At 39.8% G+C, this 22,401-nt stretch overlaps 1 protein-coding gene across 1 annotated transcript in view; it reads right to left on the reverse strand.

The window, feature by feature from the left end:
• Positions 1 to 22,401, reverse strand: part of PPM1L (protein phosphatase, Mg2+/Mn2+ dependent 1L) — a 241,430-nt gene that overhangs the window by 64,482 nt on the left and 154,547 nt on the right. Inside the window, exon 2 of the mRNA XM_063442605.1 lies at positions 12,921 to 13,095. Coding sequence (XP_063298675.1) covers positions 12,921 to 13,095 — 175 coding nt within the window. The remainder of the gene's footprint in view (positions 1 to 12,920; positions 13,096 to 22,401) is intronic.

A 22,401-nucleotide genomic window follows, 5' to 3' on the forward strand; every position in this document is an offset into this window, starting at 1 on the left:
CAATGCTTTCCTATGCACGCTTGCGTGCTCTCACTGTGATTTTCACAGTGAGAATCACGCAAGCGCCTCTAGCGGCTGTCAGTGAGACAGCCACTAGAGGAAATAGGGGAAGGCTTAACTAATTGATAAACATAGCAGTTTCTCTGAAACTGCTATGTTTATAAAACAATTAGTTAACCCTAGCTGGACCTGGCACCCAGACCACTTCATTAAGCTGAAGTGGTCTGGGTGCCTAGAGTGGTCCTTTAACTTCTGCACTTTTTCTAGTGCCATTATATCCTTCTTTAGAACAGGTGCCCAAAAATTGTACAGCATATTCAATATGTGGTCTTACCAGTGATTTATAAAGAGGCAAAATGATATTCTCATCCCAAGAATAATTGCCCTTTTTTATGCATGACAATACCTTACTGGCCTTAGCAACTGTTGATTGCCATTGCACATTGTTGCATAGTTTATGGGTCATAAACACTTTTTACTTTTTTTTTTTGTTTTCTTTCTGGTCTGCAGGCCTCCACATGGAAAGCTCTCCTTCGGGGTATTTTGATCCAAGAGGATGAAGCCACAAATTATTTGGTTTAATTTTCTTTTTCATGTGTTATTATTTTGCTCTTTGAAGAATAAGGAAACGACTCTACTATCATAATATTTTTTTGGCAGGGTTTAGTTTTTTGGTGTAAGCTTTGATGTATTAATCGTCATAAAAAAAATACTCAAATATATTTTTATTTTTATTAACTATATAAGAAGAAATTTACAATTTGGACATTTGTTCACAACATGTCCACTTAACAATGGTAAATGTAATGGCACAGATTACTTTCAAGTTATTTATTTTGTTCTACGAAGAAGTATAAGTATAGAGGGACCAGCACTGACAGATATATAAGTGGGTGCAGATTCCCAAAGTTCCCTTCTGTGAACCCCAAAAGTACACTAAATGAAGAATAATGGAGACGCAACACCAAAGTTCTTAGTGAAAGAGTTTATTCCACCAGAGTGGAGCTGGCAATGTTTTGACATTCAAATCTTGACAAAGACCATACAATTTGGTTGATACATTGCTGAGACTCCAAAAGTTGTAGCTATACAACTGTCATGTTGCCTTGCCAGCCTCTAGAATGTCAAAGCATTATGGAATTTGCAGTGATACAATGTCTAGGATTCTACCATTTGCCCATCACTGCATTAATTAAATTCGCACTATAGACAAGTATGCAATGATAAGAGTATCAGAGGACATACAATAACGCCCACTGGGTAAATGACAAACAAACACGAGGATGGCGCAACACATTGGTGGGGAGGGGGCAATATAAATGAAAAAAAGAGGAACCAGATAAGAAATAAAATGAATATTAATGTAATAGAAAAGCGGAGTAAGGGAAAAGACAAACTCCAGAATAAACAAAACTAATATGTAAAAAGAGGAGAAAGGGTAAAAAAAAAATACAATTGAAGCAGAAAGAAGTAGCAAAGACACATATGATATACTGCTGTTGGTCAAAGTGGCCGAGGGCAGTGTGGTATGCAATGATGCCATAGCGTCCACAAGTACGTACGGTTATAAATTAGGGAGCAAAATAGGACAGATCTGCATTTCTGATCAGGTCTTTATATTAAAATTAGAGCTAAATAGAACTGCAAAATTATATACCGCTATATACTGTGTAGTGAAACCAGATGAAACAGACTCTGGATAATGTGTTTGGGTGACATTTCAGAGCCTTTCTTCAATAGTACAATAAGTATACTAAGAAGTTCCAAATGGCAGTGTCACATGCTGGAAGACATTTAGCTCATATAAGAAAGCTGGGAGGAAATGCAGACTGCGTTCCAAAGGGTTCCTATCTCGCTAATGCCTAGAAGCTGCCTGTGTCTTTGAAGAAAAAAAAATCAGTCCCTCACAAGCTGCATTTCCTGTTCCATCAATATCCGCATAATTCTATTGAGTCTAGCTGATTATGTAATCAGGGCCGGTGCTTGGATTTTTAGGTACATAGGCGAAGATGCATTTTTCCGCTCCCCCCCCAAAAAAACATCTTCACCTATGTGCCTCTTAACCAGCCCCTCTCCCCTCCCTGACCATTAATGGTCCCTTCCCTGTCCCTTAGTGTTCTTCTCCCCTACCCCCTCTTTCCCCTGTCTCTTGGTGTTTCTCTCCCATTCCCTCCCTGTCCCTTGGTGCACCCCACACCCCTTTAGTGGTCACACTCCCCTTCCTGGTGTGTCAGTGTGTACAGAGTGGAGCGGAGCGGAGCACGGTACAGGAGCTTCAGTTTTCTGTACACGGCCGAACTGACAGGGAGTGCTCTCTCTGTGAGCACCTCCTGTCAGTCTGGCCAGGTACAGGAAACAGAAGTTCCTGTACCGCGCTCCGCTACACTCTGTACACACTGACAGTCACACACTCAATGACAAACACACAGACGTCACTGACAGACACAGACTCATTGATCTGACACACACTCATTCATTGACACTGACAGACCCACACTGATTGACACTCATTGACAGACACACTGATAGTCACACACAGACTCAATGACAAACATACTCTCACTGATTTGACAGACACACACTCATACACTGACAGACACACACTCATCATACACTGACAGACACATACTCATACACTGACAGACACACACTCATCATACACTGACAGACACACTCATCATACACTGACAGACACACATCATACACTGACAGACACACTCATACACTCACATGCACACACACAGACGTACACACTCTGTCACTCATGGACACATACAGAAAGACACATACTGTCACTCACAGACGCACACTCTGTCACTCACAGACGCACACACTGTCACTCACAGACGCACACACTGTCACTCACAGACGCACACACTGTCACTCACAGACGCACACACTGTCACTCACAGACGCACACACTCACACACAGACACATACACTCACACACAGACACATACACTCACACACTCACATACACTCACACACACACACAGACACATACTGATACCGCGGGAGCCGGAATATGACGTCATATTCCGGCTCCCGCGGTATCAGCAGACAGGCAGCGCGCGAGGGAGCAGAGCAGAGAGGTTAGAGCTCCCTCGCCGCGTCTGATCTCAGCACAGCCGCACACAGCACCGGGGGCCGAGATGGTGGCCCGGCAGGAGGGAGAGCTTCCCTCCTGACGGTCACTGAAATCTTGTGCCCCCAGAGCCCGTGCGCCCCAAGGCGGCCGCCTATGCCGCCTTATGGACGCGCCGGCCCTGTATGTAATCCATATTAATGCAGATATAAAGAATATTTTACAGCTTTCACAGAGTTCAGTTGTGTAGCTTTTGACACTTGTCCAAGAAAACCACACTCTCTTAGATAAAAAAAAGTCTTAATTCGTGAAAAAGCAAACATTCCTTATTTCTGTGACGCAAGGGTCATACAAGTCTTATATCTAAAAATGGGTGTCAGTCTAAAAAACATGGTGCCGGTTGGCTCAGTGTTTGCAGTGCTTATCATTGCTGTCCAAGGTTGAATGACTTTGGACAGATAAAACCTATGTGATGGATGCAGTTTTGGATGTCAGAAGAGCTTTGTTAAATTGCTCAAGAAGACAGCACCCAAGGACTACTTGTGCCAACATAACAGGGATAGTGGTTATAATGCTTAGAGTGTCCCATAAAAATAAATAAATTAAAACGTTTCAGATCCATTAACATTTTGAGTTGAACACACAATATATATCATCCTCACCAGACATCAAAGTGTATTCCTACTCAGAACCACCACATGTAGATATACTGTAGGGACTATTTGTCTTATGGAGGTTTCCTACGCCTGAAGCAAAGTGTGCTTCGTTTCCGGTGATCAAAGCAATTTTCCCACAATTCTCCCCTTTCCTCCTTTCAGTACTCCCGAACGTCTTGTCACTTAGGACAAAATTTGGTAGTTTCGCCAGCGTTCTAAGCGACAAGACGTTCGGGAATACTGAAAGGAGGCTTCGCGGGAACACGTAGGAAAGGTATGAATTGTGGGAAAATCGCTCTGACCACCGGAAATAAAGCACACTTTGCTCCTCCACTGGTCATAGCTGGTCAGGCGTCGGAAACCTCCATAAGACAAATAGTCCCTACTTTGTCCTATGTTTTAAAGAAAAGTAGAGCAGACAGGAAGAAATGAAGAACAGATCCTGACAGAGGGATAGAAGAGAAACGATTGGGGAAAGGCAAGTTCGGCATGACAGTGCCGCTTTAAGTTGAAATGTTCCAAAGAAATTTGTCTGGTATGCATTTATTTTGGTGTTTGGAAATTAATGGAGGTTGATATATTCCCATAATCATTTGCTACAATTTTCACAATAGTAAATTCTAATAGCATTAGATTTCATAGCCAAATTCTAATGTCAGTATAACAATGCTAAATGTGAGTATTTATTATTTATGTGCCGGGGAACCTAAGTGGACCAATGGCCTGGACTGATATTTAAATTTGGTTATCTATAACAGTCACAAAGGTGGTGTGTATGTGTGGGGGGAGAATCATTAACTCTTCTCCCACCCAGTGAGAGTGAAGCTAGCTCTGGATGCTTGCAATTAGTAACCATAGTCAAGGTCTGCAAAGAAAATACCTTGAGTCAACAAGCATGTACAGAAGTCATGTCTTCTTGAATGGGGCCTAGTTTGTTGAGTAAAATATTACTTATCAAGTAAATTGCCATAGAAGAGCCAACCTTGAAAACTTTTAGAATACTAACCATTTATAGTCCCCAAGATTCTTTATAGGACATCTTCAACTATTTGTAAGAAAATTGTTCAAATCAAGAAGCAGATATAAGGCCTACCCACACGTAAATACATCTGTAATTAATTTAGTGTAGAACAAGAGATCTCCATACTAAACCACATACTAATAAACAATCTACCGACCAATACATTGCATGATTCACTGATTAACGGATAAAAAGAAGGCCTTCATGCCGCACTAAGATTCAGACACACTGGTTATACACTGAAATTGGGCTACCAAGTCATAACTCCACATTACTTCTTGTGTCTGTGTCCTTAAGATCCATGATTAATTCTGTCTTGGTATTAACATACTCTCTCTAACTGTTTCGTAGCTCCTCTGTCTTCTTTACCTTATTTATATGTATAATGGAAAATGTTCTCCACTAAGCTTCCTATGGGATGGAATTTAATTTGCATGCCAGTGATCTTTCTGGCACAGTGTCGCACATTAATACCCACACATCTACCCTAAGGTAATGGCAGGAAGTGAACTAAAAGGGAACAAAAATGAAGACAGATGGTTCTAAGCTCAACATGTATATTGCGAGTCTCTAAACGTGGCACAAAGATTAACCTTTCACAGACACACTGTATACTCTGCATTAGTCAGGGAGCACAGCCTGCATGTTAAAGGTGTCTCCCTAATGAAATTGGTGAAATCTTAGAGCAGCTCAGTTAAACCCTGGCTTAGTCTGAGCTGCATTAATGTGTGTTCATTACATAAACGAGGGATGAGACGAGTTGGCAGTACTGACATTGAGTAATTGGGAGGCGTGAAGCAGGAGAAACATCTGGTATCAGAAACGATTTGTAAGCGGACACATTTTGTTCTTGTAATCAGATATAGATTAGGAGACAGGAATGTTGTATTCACTGCTCTCTTGTACTAAACAATAATGGACTTGATTGAAGTGATACACACATTGCACTGGCAGGTTTTAATCACCTGAGGCAAGAGATCCTGATTAGTTATATAGATAATAGCTCCTTGTTTCCATACCCTTTGGAAGAAAATTAATTCTTACAGCCCTTTACTAAAGGGGGCTCTTCTTTTTTTTTTTTTTTTTAATTCTTTATTTTTGCGGGCACATGTTCAAACAGTTGCTTTAGTGGCAGTATACAGTCGTACAATTCAAAATGCGTAAAGGAAATACAAATATTTTGCCCATTTATTTTTTTTGCGGTATACAAGAATATACAATGAATTTAACTAGTATATATAACATTGACATTTTAACTCTGTAAGGGTAAGTCGAGTGTATGAGGTGTTAGAGGTGTCTAGAGGACTTGTCTATCCAAGCATGCTGAGTGAGGTGCTCTGTATCCCCGAGCTGTGGGGGGGGGGGGGGGGGGGAGAAGAAGAAGAGGGGGAAGTAGTAGATGTCACCCTGTGATTTGGTCCGCTAGTGAGTGGTGTGGTTAGTGTCATGTCCCCTTACTGACATCCCCTCTCCTGGGGTAGTGAGATGTGCGGGCCATAGGGGTAATATTAGCGGAAACTAACGTGAGAGAAAAATAGTTAAATGAGAAAATAAAAATTAAACTATTTATATTCAGTGGAATAAAACAATTAAACTAAATCAATTAAACTATACACAGTCCCGGTCCATGTTGTTACACGGAGTCTTGAGGTGTGAGTCCCGATACATGGGCAAAGGCCTCAGGTTGCGCCAGCTGCTTGCGTGCCTGTTATGGTCTTACGAGGGACGAAAGAGGTGGCCGTTGCAGGGTTCCACGCGTGTGTGGCAGATTTAGCTGGGTAAGGTGTTTGTGACTGCAGGGTGGTCTGTTGGAGGCCCAGGGTCCCCAGTAGTGCAGCGGCCTCCTGTAGAGTGTGGACGTGGTGCAGGTTGTCCCCATGGAGGATCAGCAGGGTCTGCGAAGGGCGCCACCGGTACCGGATATTATGGTCCCGTAGGAGGGCGGTAAAAGGCTGCAGGGATTTTCGCCATTTTAGTGTGTTGCCAGAGACATCAGCAAAGAAAGATATGTCCAGGTTCTCGAATTTGTAAATGGGAGTCCCTCGTACAGCGGCCTGGACTGTTGTTTTCTCTTTAATGGTTTGAAATTGGACCACCAGGTCCCTGGGTGCTGCGGTCGGTGCCTTCCGTGGCTTGGGTATGCGGAACACTCCGGTGAAGGCTATGTTTTTGGCCTGTCGTGACGTGAGTAGGGATGCCGTTAGTCTCCGCAGGAAATGCGGGATTTCGGCCTCTGGTATGTCCTTGGGTACTCCTCGTATCTTGAGGTTTTTGCTCCTTCTCCTGTCTTCAAGATCTGTGAAGCGCAGGTCTGTGATGGCCTGATGCTGTTTGAGGGCCTGGACCTCTTGTTCGAGGGCCGCGATCTTCTGGGAGTGCGTATCAGACGAGGCTTCCACAGCCCCCAGCCTGCCCACGAGGCCTGTGAGGTCCGCCCGGAGCAAGGCCACGTCCGCCTGGATCGTTTTCGTCAGGTCAGTGAGCATCACCCGCAGGGCTGCCTCTGTCACCGGGGCCGAATCAGCGCTCCGTGGGACTGGTTGTGGGTTAACCAGGGCTGGCGGTGTAGTGTTGTTCAGATTCAGTGAGAAGTCATCTGAGTAGTCTGAGCAATCTGTAATGTCGGCCGCCATATTGGGCCTTAGCGCTCCATGCACTTGGCGAAGCATGTCCCCGATATGCATTCCCGGCCTGGGTTTGTCAGGCTTCTGCTTTTTAAGTTTTCTCCCCATGATGGTCAGGGCTATGTTTTGCTTCTTTTGGGGGTTAAATTCCGCTGGGTGATCTGGCTTTGGAGCGTTGTTGCCCGGAGCGATGTGCATACACGTCCGTTCTCTTTCAGTGCTTAGCTCCTCCCCCGGGGGGGCTCTTCTTTTAACTCTGAAATTATTGAATTTTCCAGAAGAGGGGGCAGTGCAATCACTTACTTTTTACTATAAAATATTGAGAGTATGGGAAAAACTGTAAAATTGGTGCTACTATCACTAAGTGTAAATCACTCAACCACACAGAATAAAGTGCATAAAAAAGTAAAGTAGTGAGAGCACTCAATACATGCAGTTGAAAACTATATTACCAGTATCGTCCTGGATAAATAGCTAAAACAATAAAAGAGAGAAAAAAGGACATAGGGTAATATTGTCATAAATTATAAAAATGACATTTGTAACTGGTTGCACTCACATGTTTCTGAGTCACTTATGTAAGCTGACTCAGACTAAGGGCTTTGGTTAGAGATGAAACCTTTTATGCTGGACACCTTGTATTGATATGAAGAATGTAGATGAGTTGTCTCTGGATGTAAAGTTCCAAATATTCCAGGATACAGGATCAAATAAAAATTATTTATTTGATATAAACTCAAAAACATATAAAATCAAATACAGGTTTAAAATTAGTCCATCTAAAGTACCACGACGCGTTTTGGAATTCTGAGGGTTGTAGTTCAACTTCAACATCAGCGTCTAGGGCACCAGTTGATGTCTGCTAGTGATTTTACCATAATCACTGTTGCAAACCGGTAGTATTATTTAAATTTAAAGCCAATGGGAAAACATTTTGCAAATTACTGTGTATTGATATTTTTTTTTTATATTATCTGTGTGAAATGTAAGTGTATTCATTTTGGAAACGGTGATAGAATATCTTGGGTGCTCATGAATTAGCACCTTTTAGATGCATACAGTTACAGGGACAAATTATTTACGTATAGCTCTATTCAGTTTGGGACATTACTTCATATGCCTCTGACACGTTTCAGTTTATAGTATAGCACCAATGTGTCTGTGCATGTGTGTGAAGAACATCATGCAAACATTTCGGTTTAAGTGGTTAGATTTATGCACAGATGTTTGGTAAAAAGCTTTCCTTAAGGAATATCAGCCACGTGATTTGATAAAGCATTTCCATTAATGGTCTGTTCGCTGACTGTTGCAGAAATCCAACAGAGTAATATAACTAAAGCAATGTTCAATAAACAAACATTCAATTGTAATCTATCATATCGAGCTGCGTATTGTCATTATTTTAGGCTTTACCTATATATTGTAAGGACAATAATGCAGTATGACATATTCTGCAATTTTAGATAAATGATGTGTCCACTCAACTGATAACCAGAAGCATAAAATGGAATGACAGATAGGAACTGCTCAACCAACACTGACTGCCCTTTTGGCATTTCATTTAAAGCATCACCATGCATATCATCTACATTTTCATAAACCTTAAAAATGCGTCAGCACTCTGGACTCAAACAACCCATCTCAATCGTTGCTGCAGAGAGCTCTCGAAAGGTTGAAATTGTAGGATAGAATAGAAACAATACTCTGGGATGCCACTAGGGTGCAGCACTGAAAATTGAGATATGGAATGTTGACAAATACAACAACAACAACAAAAAAGATAATGCCATACTGCACAGCTAAGTTTATGAAATGTAATTTAAAAAAACAAAACAGACCCTTTTTTCCATTTGTTGTCTTCAGGCTAATTCTACACTACACAAAAATGTCTAAGGGAAAAAAACCTGTCTTAATAGGATGGTGTGAGCATATCTACATATATGCAGGTGTAGACACACAAACAGTTAGAAAAGGTCATCTTCAATTAATTTTAATTGACTGACACACCCGGACAGTGTAAAAAGGGTCAATTCACAAACAGATACAGAATCCTATTACTGCTTAAACATATTTAGTCGGCTCCCTGTAATGTTTTGCTTTTGCCTGTGTAGCAGGATTTTCAATTTGCCAAACAGTTGCTCAAGCATATCTCGCAATAGTCCTGGATGCAATATGACAGTCCTGATATGGGTCCCATATTCCACCATCCCCAAATATGTGTGTCCTGCTCGGGAGGACACACCTCATTATCAGGTAAACTTGTGATGTGATCCATATAACTGGCATGTCCCTACATTCTGATTTTAAACCATTTGTCATTGGTACTATGCCAAGGATAGACCATGTATATTTGTAAATGTTTGTTAGGTTGCTGTTTTGCATGCAGGGCCGCTATCACGCCGCTAGAACAGCTCACGGTGTGGGCCCCTGGGGGGGGGGTCGCCTCCAAGCCCGCCCTCGGGGCCCATCTCCAAGTCCGTCCCCAGGGTCCGCCTCCAAATTCCGCCTCCAAATCTCGCCCACAGGAATACACACACACAGACACAAACACACACTGATACAAAAGGTCACAGATATACACATACACAAAGATACACACATACTGAAACAGTATGTATGCCTATATGTGTGTATGTCTGACACACACACATACTGAAACAGACATATACACATATACAGACACACAGACATACATAGTGACACACAGACACACACACATGCATAAGGCCATACAGACAACACACATACATACAAACACACACACTGACATACGGACATTCTGATATACAGACATTCTGATATACTGACATACATAGATACAGACAGACATACATACACAAACATGTATCTATTTTTTTCAGCCACCTTCCTGTTTCTTACCTTTTTGTTGCAGGAGGGTGGCTGGCCTCTCCATCTTCATTGCCTGTCTCTCTCTCCTCCCACACGGAGTGAGATGGGAGGAAGTGACCAGCCTTCACTTCCTCCCAGCAATTGTTTCGGCAGGCATTTTTTTTTTTAAAGGGGCCCATTCGCGCTTTTATATGGCTGCAGCACTGACCGGGCCCCTAAAGATATAGGGCCCATCAGCTGGCCCTAAATGCTTGGGCCACCCAGTGGGCCCAATCAACTTGCAACTTTATTATACCACTGCCGGCTGCACCCCTGTTTCTGATGTATTACTGCTAAAAATACAAAAAAATCATAAAATTTATGCTAGGGTCCAGGAAAAGTAGAAAATGGTAGAACTAAAATTGGTATAAAATTTTTACAATATTTCAGATTTAACTGTAATATTATGATTTTACCCTCCCATGTTTGTACTATCTTACAATTACACATGTATGTTATATTTACTAAAAGGACTAAGCCTTTATGAAACCCAGACAGAATTTCTACATGTGGTGCAGCACAACTCAGACTTGGCAGAAATTATAGTCTTTACACGTACATCATCTCCTAATGTATAAACAAGAGGTCGAATGAAACATGAAATTTTTTTTTCATTAAATTGGGGTTGCAGAAGGAGATAATATAGATAAATCAGATTATCAATGATTTTTTACAAAGGTGGGTATTTTTAGACACCACACTGTAATGTCAGCAACTCATCTTAGCATAGAACGCAAGACATAATGTGAACGCAGGGTATACCATGGGTTTCTGTAGGAACGCTGACTTTATATGTGTGTTTGTAGAATAGAATTCAAGCACATAAATATGAATTAAGTAAACGGTTGACAAGATGTCTTTAAGTGATATGAATGGAAGGTGATTAGCAGTTCCAAATGATGGCGGATATAATTACAGGATTGGATATGTGAACAATTATCTTAACTGTAAAATAATGTGCTGGGCACTTTCACTAAAGGGTGAATTAGCTATGAAATGTAATATTGCTAAATTAAGCTGCAGATTTTTTCAATTTGCATATTAAAGGAGCAGTCAAGCAGATATCTTGTTATTCCCCTAGGATGAGTGAATAAAATCATGATTAGCTTCACTGGTCATGCATTGAATTCTGAGCAGGAGGGTTCCTACAGACATACTACTTGTGCCGTTTCTATTACAGGCAATGCCATCAACAGGGGTCAAGATGGTGGTGGGGGCCATGATAATTTAGGACAGTCCTGTTTCTGGACGAATGAACAGGTTGTCAGACAAAAGGAGGGCCAGCACGCATGCAGATGAATTGACAACAAACATGAATGTGCCTTCAATATTATTCGTATTAGCCATAGGATGGATGGGTTTGGCATATAATACATGTGGACAGCTAGGTTTGGAATTGCAGCACTTGTTATTCTTGGCCTACAATTCCCAGAATTCTCTGTCAGGATCTGCCTATTGACCCTTGCTTAAATCCAAAGGTAATTGTAGCACTTCAACATCTTTGCTGTAACATTTAGTCCGGAGTACCAGGTCACTGGAGGCAGAGGAGCTAGGGACTCTGAACAATATCTTTTAACCTCTGAGAAATTATAGATATGAATCAAAAACAGGGGACAATCCCAATATTTAAAGTGAGCAATTTAACAATTTTGACAAGCAAAGATATGGGAACATGGTCATGAGCTGCCAACATGTTGCCAGCTATTCATCTTCTGGTAATTTAGCTAGTACCAAGTAAAAGATTCAGTATTTAACTTTATTAAAGGTACACTATAGTCACCAGAACAACTACAGCTTATAGAATTTGTTATGGTGAGTAGGATCATATCCTTCGGGCTTTTTGCTGTAAACACTGTTTTCAGAGAAAATGCAGCGTTTACATTACAGCCTAGTGATAACTTCACTGGCCACTCCTTAGATCATGGCTGCCTATAATGCATCCAAACATTCAGTATCTCTTCCCTCTGCATGCAGACTGAACTTTCTTCATAGATATTCACTGATTCAATACATCTCTATGAGGAGATGCTGATTGGCCAGGGCTGTGTTTGAATCATGCTGGCTCTGCCCCTGATCTGCCTCCTTGTCAGTCTCAGACAATCCTATGGGGATGCATTGTGATTGGATCAGGCCACCACTTCTGATGATGTCAGCAGACAGGCTTTGACTATTGACTATTCTGAGTCAAACAGCATGCAGAGCTACAGCTTCAGGCTTGAATACAAGTAAGATTTTGCTATTTTAGGGAGGCATGAGGGGCCCAGGGGGGGCTAGATGGTGGTTTTAACACTATACGGTCAGAAATACATGTTTGTGTTCCTGACCCTATAGTGATCCTTTAAATATAATATATATATATATATTATAGTGATCCTTTAAATATAATATATATATATATATATTTTTTTTTTTTAAACAAAACAGGATATGAAACTGGATATGAAAAGTCTAAAAATCAAATATTAATTATTCAAGTCTATAAAATGCCACTGCTGTCATATGGCATCTCACAGGACAGATATATATCCCATCTTTGTTCTAGGCTGGGGGTGATCACTGTAGGAAGAAAAGTAATAGAAGAGTTTGTTTTGGTCATTTCCAGGCTTTTAAACATAAGAGCTCGGAAGAGAAAGCAAACCACATACCTGCTTCATCATAGGATACAGTCAGCTTTTCCAACATTTCACGGTCTATTGCTAGAATCTGCTGTTCGAGTATGGTTTGGTAGGATAGCACGCTGTTCTCTTTATCCCTTTCAAAATCTTGAAGATGCTGTTTCAACACTTCAGGCAGATGAGTCTTCACGTATTCAGCTGCAGACTGCACAACAAATAAACAAAAGGTAATCATTTGTCTAATCAAGGACTTGCTGGGCTTCAATACTAGCTTAACTGGAAATTTTCAGGATAGCCTGGGGCTCTACGGCCATACACAATGGAGTTCTTAACAGTGGATCTCAAAATAAACTCACACAATTACAATCTATTGAACAGTATAGGATTGACGGTATAAAATATGCCATGAAGATTATATCAAAGGAAATCAGAAATACTATCTATATTTTATAGAAATAATGAGAAAATACAGTAAACATTTGGGTGAAACAATGAAAATATCACCATATATTATAATAAAACAAGATCAATCCTTTTGACTTTATTCTGGTTTTCAAGTATGTTCTTGGGTATATGTTTTATTACTGAACAGTAAATGTTTTACCATCCATGAAAAGCGGAGTTATTTCTGCCAGGAATGGAACCTGAATCCCAGAGGTGTGAACGGGTAACTACAGTTTGTGCATTAACCAAAAGGATACTCTCACCTTCTACTCTATTATCAATACTACTCCATCATACCTTAAGGCCTTCACATTTTGGTAAAATTACTATTTTGGAAGACATATTAGACATTAACTCAATTTAATTATCTAATTTTAAACAATTCAAGGTGTGGGTAGTACAAAGGCTTCATTGAATATCCCCCTAACCAAAAGTTGAAGAGACCTGCGCGTCTTGTCGCTCATAACTATTGATGTAGAACTCTGGCGCATATCTCACTACAGGCAGACAAGTTACACACGCTACCTAAAGCTTAAACCGCAGTACGGTCATGCTTAGTCTAGACTCCAACATAAGCTTAATCAAATTAGATCTGCAAATCCAAAACACTTGAACGGGTTGTCTAACTGCAGACCGAGGATAATGGAGACCCGCGTGTCTCACTATCTTGCTATGTAAATATTGTGTCTCCCTGTTTTATTGGATATTCACCCTAGAACAAAAAACAAATTTACAACAGATAAATAAAAAAAGAAAAAAATAATAAAAAAAGAAAAGAAAATACGTGCTATGCTGAGGCTTGCGTGTCACCAATGTATGATTGACCGAACACCACTTCCTAATATGATTGTTAATGGTTCATACTGACGGGACCTGCGTGTCCTAACTGACGTTTACTCAGTTATTTGACAAATTGAACAATTGAAAACTTCAATAAAAATATATTTACAAAAAAAAATAATTTTAAACAATTGAGATCTGCATGTTTAAATTTAACTTGACACAGTTTATATAATAACTTCCATATCATTGGTTCATTTACATGCTAGATATTTTTATTATTATAATTATACTTATTATAAGATTTATTATTTTATTTATTCATTTTTTTATTTTAGCTAAGTATATATCATTTTTTATACAACCTTATATATGCAGAGTCATGTAAAACAAAATCATTGTTGAGAAAATTACATTCTTGAAATATGACAACTTGAATTCGCAATTACTATCGACATACTACCTCTCGTGGCTAATTGGTTAATAATGCAGAGGAAGATTTTGTTTTTATCGGTCTGTAGGAGACACACACAAGTGATCAATAAATGTATTTGAGCATCAGATTATAACAATATTTGATCCTAATGCAATATGGTTGTGTCTAGTCAAAAGGAGATGGAAGACGTAGCTTAGACAAAAACAATAAGCAATACTAAACAAAACAAAAAAAACTGTCTGTCTTTAGAAGTACCGATTATCCAAAACAATGAAATGTGAAAACAAAAAATTCTTGTCTTTTGTATTACATTAGAAAACATGCCTATGCCATTCATTTTATCAGAACTGCAAATCACAATGAATAAAAAAAAACTCATCCCTTTATTTCAGATATAATTAAAAAAAACATCCCCTCTTGACACCCACAAGGTGGTCTTTCTTGTGATTAGAAGATATTATTCATTTTCCCCATAGCCCATGTCTTTTATAGACAAACTCAAATATGTTCTGACTTCAGGAGAGTAAATTCACAAGTGAAGAACAGGTCAAGAATTCTAATGTAATTCATCCATCCCGTATTATAAATAACATTTCTGAATCAAGGACAGCTGCCAACACTTTTACTGGACAAGTCAAATTACGCATAAATCTATTTTGAATGAAAGTGTCCATCTCCACATTATAAAACTTTCCAGAGAGGTTTGTTAAAGGGGCTTTACATGGTAAGATATGTCATTTCTTTTAACCTGTTTATCTGGTAAGGGATAACAACTCATAACAGCTCTACTGCAAAGCCATAGGCCCTACACATTCAAAATGACCCTAACCGTGCTCAGTTACAAGATCCAATAGACCCTTCATGGCTTTCAAATCAGTTAGCGGTTTAACAAACAAAAAAAAAAAAGTTAAAGTAAAGTATGTTCTGGGAATACTGGAATACTAACCTCTCTGAATCCTTATTAAGTCAGATATTATAAATACAATTTAGAGTAATTCATCATAGTATTCATTCACAGTGAACTACGGTATATGCAAGAGAGTCTTGAGGAGAATTCAGAGGGAAAGTTCTTTCTTGAACGTGTGCAATGATCCACCTGTACTTTCATTAACTCTACAAAACAAAACTTTTTAAAAATGGTTGTAAGTTCTTACAGTATTTTGTTTTATTCATGTAGTAAAAACTACAGGGCAACATTGAAGAACCACCTAAATAACAGCAGACACCTCACATTTACTAACACAAAACAAGAGACTATGGCTTATCTTTGATATGCCACCAAACCCGTAAACCACAGTCATGACCAACTAACAATTATAATCTTACAGTGTCTGACAGATATTTAGCTGCTTTCTGATTCTTAACTATCCCTGTAAATACCTAAGTGGGAAAAAGTGAACATCCCAAAGAAGAATAGGCTATGGTGGGACAGCAAACTTATCAAAGTGGTCAGGATCCATTTTAATTCGTATTGTCCAAAATGCCCAAATACAAATAATGCAATGCATTTACTTGTGTATTTTTCCATTGTGGGCATCAGTGGAGGCTCGTCAATAGGGTCACTTTGGGCGGGGCTCCACCAGTTTTTTATGTGGAGAAAAAATGATTTGCAGTCTTTTATAAATGCTAAGATTCTTTTTCTGGAAGGGAAGGCGGCAAGCAAGAAAATATGGAAAAAATAGTGGCTTTAATTCTGTAACAGGTTTTAGTTCTACAGGGTCCCTTCCCCCTCATTGGTAGCTTTTTAGAAAATCATACTTGAGAGCATCTAGACATGTCAAAAAATGGGGATGGTTTGAATTATGCCCTGTTTCAGTAGGTTTTGTTTATGCATTTCCATTAAGTTGCCATTTGGGCAACAGAGCCAGTTGCCAATGAGTGGAGGCATGTTATTGGCCCCTCTATTCAGGGCCATCATTGGTTGATAACACCTGGAGTGGGGTTACAGTGCCCACAGGAGAGAGAAGCAAGAAGCCATCTTGGAAGTAACACAGAGAATGCACAGCAGCAGCTCCTGGCCCCTGCCAAATGTAAGTGTATAATATTACCTTTTTATCTCCTCAATAGCCCCAGTAAATGCCTAAGTGCTAAATAAGCAAGGAAATTTACTCAAATATATAATTGATATATAAAGTCAGGGAAGCGGGACATTTCTGACACAGAGCACTGTGCTGCCGGTCACTAATAGTTTTAATAACTCCTACTACTCATGCCCACTATCATCTTTAAAGTACTCAGTCACTCTACAGCTGAGACCTGGGGCACCTATGCTGTGGCAAGTTGAAAACGTGTGAAGCTTCAAACTGCAGGACTGGAGCTGTGACTCTGAGGACTGATCAGATTCTGATTTCAATTTGTTTAAATCATTAATCATCATTGATTCTGTTAACAAGGTCAGCTATTTCTAGGTTCCATTTTAGTACTGTAGATTAATTATATTGCCAACTGCAAAGGTAATACGGAGTCTGTCAGTGTCCTGATCCTTTAACTCTGTGTACACTGTTTGCTGAGAGCTAATAGTGAGTCAGAAGTAGTCAACATGGTTGGAGTCAATCAGTATCTTGATGCTTTAACCATTTGCAAACTGTGTGCTTAGAGCTAATGAAGTAGTGGACATGTTTCAAGAGCAGAAATTTGTAATAAAAAAACTAATGTTATCACAGCAAGAGCACTACAAAAGATGAGATCATGAGAGGGAGAGTTAAGAGACGGTTAGGAAGATAGACTGAGAGAGAGCTAGGGGATTATGTAGAGACGTATTGTGTGGGTATCTAAGTATTGCAGTGCTGTGTACTCCATCACAGTGATTCTGCCTGTTTGGGATAATTATGTCATTTCTTTATTGTGCCCAGCTCTGTGTGTTAGTTATTTATATTTTACTCAGCTCTGCATGTTGTTTGGGTATCTCTGTAGTCTATACAGCACTGTGAATTATATCTCTATATTTTCTCAGCTCTGTTTGTGGTATTGTTACCTCTGTATTGTACTAATCTATATGTATATTATAAATATATTATGCTCAGCTTTCAGTAATGTACAAATATCTGTGTACTGTATAGGAAGGAGTAAAGTTCTGGGACAGGATTCTGGCGCCGCACCAGGTTAAAACTTCACCAGCTGCCACTGGTGGATATATAAAAAAAAAAACAGCTTGCAAAAGCTGTAGATCAAGCATGTCAAACTCAAAGGTTAACAAGGGCCAAATAAACAAGGTTTGCATTTATGTGGGCCGCAAAAAAACACAAAAAAACTTTAGTTTCCATAGAAACATAGGTTTATTTAGAAAAGTACAGTATAAAAAAAAGTTGCCTGACACTGGACGTCCTCGCGCTTGTAGGGCTTCAAAAGAGTGAATTTATTTCAAGAAATGCATTTGCATATAAACAACATTTCAGTCCAACTACCTTGACATTTTAAGAAATGTTTGGTAATGGCATTGAAATGGTGAATGTATGCTGTTGCACAGCTGTAAAAACAAATGACGTTATCTTGTTGATTTTGAAGTTTTATGAGTGTATTCTTCACTTTGGCTGAGATCATCAAACTTGATGATCTCAGCCAATCCAATGCTTTCCCATAGGAAAGCATTGGGAGGCTACTGTGCATGTGTGGCAAAAAGCTGTGCAGCCAAACAGCATTTCCATGGGGAACATTCAGAATCTCAGTAATTGCCCATATATAGATCAAACCATATATACACCCTAGGGGATAATAGAAAAATAGGTGGTTTTTTTTCTATTATCCCCTAGGGTATATATGTGCTTTGATCTATATATGGGCAATTAAAAATATCTTTACCTCAAGTTATTTATGACTTTATTTTACTGAGATTCTCCAGTTTGCCCACAATCAAGCACAAATTAATATACCGCTTAGAGTAAGATCCAATCTAATGTCAGACACAGACATGCAATTCTGTTGTAACGATTTGCAACATTATACCGAATAATGGTCTTTGTCTGTAACTACTTGGATAAATTGTTACAACGGCTGGTCCTATTTTAACCACTGATTATTATTATTTTTTTCACACAATTAGTTTGATCTACACTAGTTTATTTATATTTTACTATTTAGTTTTGTGCCTCATTAGGGATTAATAAAATTATAGTTTCTTCTTTCTAGCTCTCAATTAATTAATGCATTTTCACCTATCAAGGATAGAGCATTCTCTCAAGGATACTAGGTCTGCAAGTGGATTTGTTTATTTAACTTATCCCTTCCAGTGCTTTTTTCTATGTTTATTTCTGGGTTATGCCCTAGGTATCCCACAACCACTGCAACACTGGTGGAAAGGTTTTCCCTCTCTTACCACTGTTGTATTTTTCTCAATAGCTATAATAGCACTCCCTCTGAGAAGATCAATTACCGAATTATAGGGCATTCTTCAGAACCCAAAGATTGGCATGTCATTAAAAAACAAACTAAAGACACAATGGAGATGGATAAGCTCACAGCTCTTATCCATGACACATCGAATCATGTTTTCAAAATACTGCAACCGGGCTCTCTGATCCATATCTCTCTAACCAAGTGCAATGTTTTCCCTTTTTTTTTTTTTTTAACTAATAGCACTTAACTCATATTGTCTTATCCTACAACTTCCCATCTTCTATTTTATATCTCTTTCCTTCTCCTTCTCCTTCTTCCACACATATGTGGTCCAAATTCCCCATGTCTCCCTACCCATCATTATGTTATTTTATCATTTTCAGCCTTCAACTCCAGGAGCTGTAATTAAACCATGATTTTTCTTTGCTCTTCTACATCACAGTAGTAGGGCCACTGTTAGACCTACCGTGTTTCTCCGAAAATAAGACCGGGTCTTTTATTAATTTTAGTCACAAAAAACACACTAGGGCTTATTTTCAGGGTAGGGCTTATTTATTTACGGTACCGGTATGTACATTGAACCCCCCCCCTTTAATTAATTCACCGCCCCCTTTAATTAATTCACCGCCCCCTTTAATTAATTCAGTCCAAGACATAAAATATCTACTCACATTTCAAAGATGCCTTCCTTGCCCGCCGAGTCCGACCACGGGGTGCCTCACCGCCCGGAAATGGATCCTTCCGCTGAAGATCCGTGAAGGCAGACTGACGGCGTTGCGCGATGCCGCGGCCCGCGATGCCGCGGCCCACAACGCTCCTCCCCCCCCCCCTCCTCCTCATAGAAGAAGGAAGTCCGCCGGGCCTCAAAGGTGCAATGCCTAGGTCTTATTTTCGGGGTAGGGCTTATATTGCAGCCCACCCCGAAAATTCAGCTAGGGCTTATTTTCGGGGTAGGGTGTATTTTCGGGGAAACACGGTATGTGAGATTAAACATTTTATACACGCTAACAAAATAGATAAATTCCTCAGATTGCTTCCATTCTGATGGTAATGATCTTGATTTATATAATTCTACAACAGGTGTCTGGATTATATTGACCATCTCCTAGTACAGTACTGTGGTCCTCTCAAATTTATAATCTCCTCTCGTGGAACCCAGAGACTACTGCTTCCTTTAATGCAGTTGTTAATCATTCAAACTACATATACATACAGATAGGACCTGCCAAAGATGGGGTACATTGACGTTGTGGCAGGCTTATGCAATGTATGATCATATAATGTAACTAAATCCCCATTATTATTTTTTTTGCCTAGATTAGGTGTTTTTAAAAAAACTTTTAAAAACTAATAAAATCTGTCAACATTGAAGTTGCTGTTTAGTAGATAGGAGAGTGCGCTGGATCTTGTGTATTGTATAATATGGCCCCCAGCAGCACCCCTTTAAGCATGTTCAGGTGAGTGCAACCATCCCCCATGTTTCATATATATATATATTTGGGAGTCTAGCCAACTCCTTGGTTTTGCACCCCTCCCTGTTACAGGAGCCTCATCTCAGTTCCCTATTTAGCCTTGTACTGCAGAGAGCCTCAGATGGAATTTTTTCCCAAGTAAGTGGGTTAATCTCATAAGAGCAGACATTAGACTGTAAGAGTAGGACCTGCCAAAGATGGGGTACATTGACGTTGTGGCAGGCTTATGCAATGTATGATCATATAATGTAACTAAATCCCCATTTTTTTGCCTAGATTAGGTGTTTTTAAAAAAAACTTTTACAAACTAATAAAATCTGTCAACATTGAAGTTGCTGTTTAGTAGATAGGAGAGTGCGCTGGATCTTGTTTATTGTGTGTGTGTGTATATATATATATATATATATATATAAAATTATTATTATTATTGCCATTTATATAGCGCCAACAGATTCCGTAGCGCTTTACAATATTTTGAGAGGGGGGGGATGTAACAATAAATAAGACAATTACAAGAAAACTTACAGGAATAATAGGTTGAAGAGGACCCTGCTCAAATGAGCTTACAGTCTATAGGAGGTGGGGTATTAGAAACATTAGGATAGGAAATATCAAGTAGGAGTGAAGCAGAGCTGGAGGAGAGAGCAAAGCACTATCCCATAGGAGAGCAAGAGACAGGTATGTAAGGGAGAGATTACTCTGGGAGGCCATACGCTTTCCTGAAGAGATGGGATTTAAGGCCCTTCTTAAATGATTGAAGACTAGGGGAGAGTCTGATGGCAGTAGGCAAGTTATTCCATAGGAGAGGAGCCGCCCGTGAGAGGTCCTGCAAGCGTGAGTTGGCCGTATGGGTGCGAGCAGCGGTCAGGAGGTGGTCGCGGGCAGAGCGGAGGGTAGGAGGAGGGGCATACCTCTGGATCAGTGAAGAGATATAAGAGGGGCTGGAATTGTTCAGTGCTTTAAATGTATGGGTTAGCACTTTGAATTGACTCCTATAGGATACAGGGAGCCAATGTAAGGACTGGCAGAGGGGCGAGGTGTGAGAGGACCGACTGGATAGGAAAATCAGTCTAGCTGCAGCATTCATTACAGACTGTAGCGGGGCAGTACGGCTTTTGGGGAGGCCAATCAGGAGAGGGTTACAGTAATCCATGCGGGAAATTACTAGAGCATGGACAAGCTCCTTGGTAGCATCTTGCGTAAGAAAGGGGCGGATGCGGGCTATGTTTTTGAGTTGGAACCTACAGGACATATATACACAATGCCAAAATAACAGAGTATTACAGTATGCAATGATACCTTTTTTATTGGACTAACAAAATATTTCAAAGATAAACTTTCGAGAGTTTCCTCTCTTCCTCAGGTTTGATGCAATACAAATTAATCTGATAGAGTTCAACACTTAAAACAACTGCCGTTAGAGAAGGGGAGCGAAGGGGGCTGAGTCAGATGTCATAAATAGCAGAAGATGTGCCTGAAAGTGAAAGGTGCAGATTGGCTGAGAATAGCCAGAAAAAGTAAATAAACAGAGGAGAGTCAATAAGCTAGTTAAACACAAAAAAAACACAAAAGAACAGCAGAGCAAGGCATGCAAGTATATAGCTGCAAATATGTATGTATATAAATTGATACAATAAAGGTGAAATGAGAACATTGTAAAAGATCTATATAAGACATCAAGTGTTTATAAAAAGTTTTGGTAGTGTGTGAGACAGCCAAAGTCTACATTAAGTCCTTCGAGAGGAAAGAAAACTCTTGAAAGCTTGTCTTTGAAATATTATGTTCAGTGGTCTATTCTGGTTTTGTGCTGCCCTGGGCATGACAAAACTCACTCCCCCCCCCCCTTCTAAATTTAATTTCCTGTTAAACACCAACATGCTCTTTGCCTAACAGACACACGTCTTCACTGATGCATACACACAGTCATTATCACACACACTGTTTAACCAACACACACTTTCACTAAAACATACACTCACTGATAGAGAGACGCCCACATTCACCGACAGACACACATACACACTTACTGACAGACGCACACTCACTC

Source organism: Pelobates fuscus, chromosome 2 (genome assembly GCF_036172605.1).
Source record: "Pelobates fuscus isolate aPelFus1 chromosome 2, aPelFus1.pri, whole genome shotgun sequence".
NCBI lineage: Eukaryota > Metazoa > Chordata > Amphibia > Anura > Pelobatidae > Pelobates > Pelobates fuscus.